At 45.0% G+C, this 4,909-nt stretch overlaps 1 protein-coding gene across 1 annotated transcript; it reads left to right on the forward strand.

Moving 5' to 3' along the window:
* Window positions 1-3,108: 3,108 nt before the first annotated feature.
* LOC122100607 (ras-related protein Rab-5C-like) lies at window positions 3,109-4,108 on the forward strand. The gene has a single exon (XM_042670947.1). The coding sequence runs from the start codon at window positions 3,248-3,250 to the stop codon at window positions 3,833-3,835; it is 588 nt and encodes a 195-aa protein (XP_042526881.1). The 5' UTR covers window positions 3,109-3,247; the 3' UTR covers window positions 3,836-4,108.
* Window positions 4,109-4,909: the final 801 nt, after the last annotated feature.

Genomic DNA, 4,909 nt, shown 5'->3' on the forward strand with positions numbered 1-4,909 from the left:
AAGCCCCATCAACACCTTGAGTTTGTACTTCAGGACTCTAGAACTGCAAGAGAATGAATTTCTGTTGTCTGACTCTACCTAACTTGTGATTCAGTATTATGGCAGCTCTAGAAAACTAACAGAGGTATTAAATTTAACTTTGTAAGAAATTCACTCATGAGGAGAGGCAATTAGATGCTTTTAGTAAATACTTGAATATGTTCACAGATTAGAAGGATCCATAGAGAAAGAAGGAAAAAATAATTTTAAAAAGATAGAAGAATTGTTGGTAATAAGGCATAGAGGAACCTGAAAGGAATTGATATGAGAGCCCAAGTGAGAATGAAATGAGATCCCAACATACACTAGAAACAGGTGGATATTTTAATCATCTGAGGCTTGTGTCTTAGTCTATAGTCTATAGAAGACAGAACCTGAGGCAAGGATTGAAGGGTTGGCACTTTGGGGCTAGCAGCTACTCCACAACAAGCTGTGAAGATGTTATATTTAGAGTTAGCTGGAGAAACAGAATTAATACAATATATAGTAATAGATACTGAAATACAGATATACATATCCAGTGGGTAGACAGGTTAATAGATGATTAGATAGATAGATAGATAGATAGATAGATAGATAGATAGATAGATAGATAGATAGATAGTAGGTTGGACTATTCCCCTATCAGGAGACCAATCTATTTTGTTCTATCTATCAATTCAGAAACAGTTTCACAGCCATACATAAAAATAATGTTTAGCCAGATTCATGGGAATCCCATGGTCTTGACAAGTTCACGAATACAACTAACCATCAAGCAACAACAAATTGTGCATAAGACATAACTGCTGGCAATGCTGTGCTTCTCTCTACATATATTTTTATCAGTCATGGGGCTTGAACTCTAGGCCTGAGTACTGTCCCTTAGCTCTTCAGCTCAAGGAGACTGCTCTGCCACCTGAGCCACAGCACCACTTCTGGTTTTCTGAGTGGTTTGTTGGAGATAAGAGTCTCCTAGCCTTTCCTGCCTAGGCTGGCTTTGAAACTCGATCCTCAGAGCTCAGCTCCTGAGTAGCTAGGATTACCAGCGTGAGTCAAATCCATCAGGAGGAAGGGAATTTATCTGACAATCCCGTCCAATTTCCCATTTCTCAACAACCAATATTTGCACAGCAATGAGAAAATACCCCTGCAGTTCTGAGTTTTCTCCACTCAGTCTCCTTCGTGGCATAGAGGGATCTTGAAGTGGTCAGAGCATCTGGCAAGAGAATAAAGGCAGTCAAGGGAATCTAGGAAATATCAGGGGAGAAAAGGAAACTGATGAATAAAAAGATAGACATTTTTTAATTGAGTAGAAAAATTGGGGAGATTGGTGGTTGTTAACATCAAAGGATACAGAGCTCAAGGAAACTGTGGAAAAGGAATGGATGGGGGAGTGTAGTGATGACTCCAAAGAATGCTGGGCACCTGTGGCCCACGTTTGTAAACTTAAACTATTCAAAAAGATGACCTCTGAGGATCGAGGTTCAAAGACAGCTCAGGCAAGAAAGTGTAAGAGACTTTTTTCTCCAATTAATCGCTAAAAAGCCAGAAATGGAACTGTGGCTCAAGTGGTAGAGTACTAACTTTGAGCAGAAAAGCTCAAGGATAGCACCCAGGCCCTGAGTTCAAGCCCCAAGGGGAAAAAAAAAAAAGGAGTAACATAAGCCTGTGATAAATGTTATTAGGGAATCTTAGAACATCAGATCTGGACACTAGAAATCACTTTGCTCAATATTTTCACTTTAACGAGGAGGCAAAAGAATACCTACAGAGGATTTGTGACAAATCTTTCCTAAAGTCCTTCAAAAATTTACAATAACTTCTTAATGGGTCTGCTCTTTCTCTGTAATTAGTAGTGTGTGTGTGTGTGTGTGTGTGTGTGTGTGTGTGTGTGTGTGTGTGTGAATGTGCCTTTGTGTACTGGGAGGAGGGGCAGGTTAAGAATGAGTTCAAGCATGAGCATAACAGTTAAATTCTTATCTTCTCAGTTACCTACATTTAACAGGAATCAAAAATTGAATCCTGAGATTCTAATCCAAACATTTCTCCACCTGGTGGCACCTTCCTGAATTACAGGGAGAGTCCAGCCAATGGAAAGAAACATCCCAGAAAACTGCCTTGAAATCCCAGAAGGAAATTTGGAAAGTGGAAACTTCCTTCACAGACCCAAACCAGATTCTCATGTGTTTTGTTTTGTTTCATTTTGGTTTTTTGTCGGTCGTGGGGCTTGAACTCTGGGCCTGAGTACCGTCTCTTAGCTCTTCAGCTCAAGGCGAGTGCTCTACCACTTGAGCCACAGCACCACTTCCAGTTTTCTGGTGGTTAATTGGAGATAAGAGTCTCACCAACTTTGCTGCCTGGGCTGGCTTTGAACCATGATACTCAGATCTCAGCCTCCTGAGTAGCTAGGATTACAGGCCTGAATCACTGGCACCTTGCTTTCTCATTGTGTTATCTTAGTATTTAGAGACTTGGCATGCTTGTCCTTTCTCCTTTCCACTCTGTAAAAGAAAATAAGAACTGAGGGGAAACAAATAAAATGTATAAATGCAAGTGCTAGAGTGGTTTTTATTTCATTGAAGAATTCCAGGATGGCAAATGGAAAGAACACCACCACACACTGGTGTGCCATAGAAACTAAGACCTGATTGGCCTTCTCTCCTTTTACTCTGAAAGCTGTCTCACCAACCTCACTGGTATCATCTATCACCTTTCTTCTGACTTGGCTTTAAGAAAGGTCACATGACCTCCCTTGTATCCATCAGCCTGACCAACCCAAGTAGGAGAAAACAGGTATTGACCCAAAGAGCACCCCTCATGTCTCCTGAACTGCTTCTGAGAGAATCACTTCTGGAAATTTGGTCACAGTTCTCATGTGTGCATTGGCCAAATCCTAGTATCAGATTTAAATTGTAAAAGAAGCCAGTTTGGGATTGAAAAAAAAGACTAAAAAATATTCTATTTTCTTCTCCAACCATGAGCATTCCACTGATAAAATACTCCTCTACTCAAGAAAATCCTGTCTCGGAAGTGGAGGCCGGAGCCTGGGACACCGCGTGGGGGGGGGGAGGGGGGGGGGAGGGGAAGAGGAGCGGACTCTTGCGCGAGCCCCGGCCCAAGTAACGCTGCTGCCCCGGAGCCGCGTTGGAGGCCCCCTCCCCACTAAGTGCCTCTTTGTATAGCACCCGCCCCCACACTCACTGGTACCACTATAGTGCAGCGGGCCATGGCAGGTCGGGGAGGCACAGCGCGACCCAATGGACCAGCGGCTGGGAACAAGATCTGTCAGTTTAAGCTGGTACTTCTGGGGGAGTCTGCAGTAGGCAAGTCCAGCCTCGTCCTCCGTTTTGTCAAGGACCAATTCCACGAGTACCAGGAGAGCACAATTGGAGCGGCCTTCCTCACACAGACTGTCTGCTTAGATGATACAACAGTGAAGTTTGAGATCTGGGACACAGCTGGACAGGAGCGGTATCACAGTCTGGCCCCCATGTACTATAGGGGGGCCCAAGCTGCCATCGTGGTCTATGACATCACCAACACAGATACTTTTGCACGGGCCAAGAACTGGGTGAAGGAGTTGCAGAGGCAGGCCAGCCCCAACATCGTCATTGCACTCGCGGGTAATAAGGCAGACTTGGCCAACAAGAGAGCTGTGGAATTCCAGGAAGCACAAGCCTATGCAGATGACAACAGTTTACTGTTCATGGAGACTTCAGCAAAGACTGCAATGAATGTGAATGAAATTTTCATGGCAATAGCTAAGAAGCTTCCCAAGAATGAGCCTCAGAATGCAGCTGGTGCTCCAGGCTGAAACCGAGGCGTGGACCTCCAGGAGAACAACCCAGCCAGCAGGAGCCAGTGCTGCAGCAACTGAGCCCCCCCTTGCCTATCACTGCCCCCACTCCTCCGCCTGAACGACCCGACTGGAATCCATTCTAACCAATGGCACTTAACAACGACTCGGGCCACAGCTGGGGGCAGGGGAGGGGTCCATGATTTCTCCGCATAACTTTGATCCTAGACCGGAGGGAGTTATTCCACCTGCACCTTTCTGTACAAATACTAATTCAATTTTAAGTCTTAAGTCACTTTTTTAATATATATGATCTTCTGCTCTTCCCACTTCCCCCCTTTCTACTGCTCTCCAACTCTCCTTTGCTAGTAGTAGCCATGTGCTCCTATACCCACCTTGTCTGTGGGGCAGGGGGTTAAGCAGTTACCCCCTTGTTTCCCTCTTGTTGGAGAGCAGACTCCACAAGAGCACCCACATCCTTACCTTGTTGGGAGTGGTCTTGGTCCAGGGCAGTGGGCAGGCCCTGGACTGGGAAGGGACAGGTAGCTCTTCCCACAACTGGCTGTCATCAGGCTGCAGCTCCCTCCCTGCTCTACTCTAAGCTGGGAGAGAAACGGCAGCAGTATCGCAGCATCATTATGACAGCCACATCCCCATTGCCCCTGACCCCTCCACCCTAGGTCACCCTGAACTCTGGCTCTGAGCCCTGTTCTGACCAAATCACGATGATGAGTATTTGGGGTGGGTGGGCAAGGGTGGGGGGAAGAGGGAAGGGATGGAACCAACTTTTTCTGTATTTTGTATTGTATGTTTTCTTCAACATGTAACCAATCAGTATCTTGTCAATATAGTCAACCGATCGATCGATCTCAAAAAAAAAAAAAAGAAAATCATGTCTCAGAGAAGAAAGGAAAATAAAAGTCTAATATTAACTATTGGTTACCATGGAACAAACTACCCCAAACATCTATTAGCTCAATACTACTGAGAGTCAGAAACCCAGGAACTGTATAGATGGATGAATCTGGCTCAGACTATCTCAAGAGGTTACAGTCCAGCCACCAACCAGGGCTGCAGTCATCTGAAGACTTG

Source organism: Dipodomys spectabilis, unplaced genomic scaffold (assembly GCF_019054845.1).
Source record: "Dipodomys spectabilis isolate Male_0828 unplaced genomic scaffold, ASM1905484v1 ptg000588l, whole genome shotgun sequence".
Lineage (NCBI taxonomy): Eukaryota > Metazoa > Chordata > Mammalia > Rodentia > Heteromyidae > Dipodomys > Dipodomys spectabilis.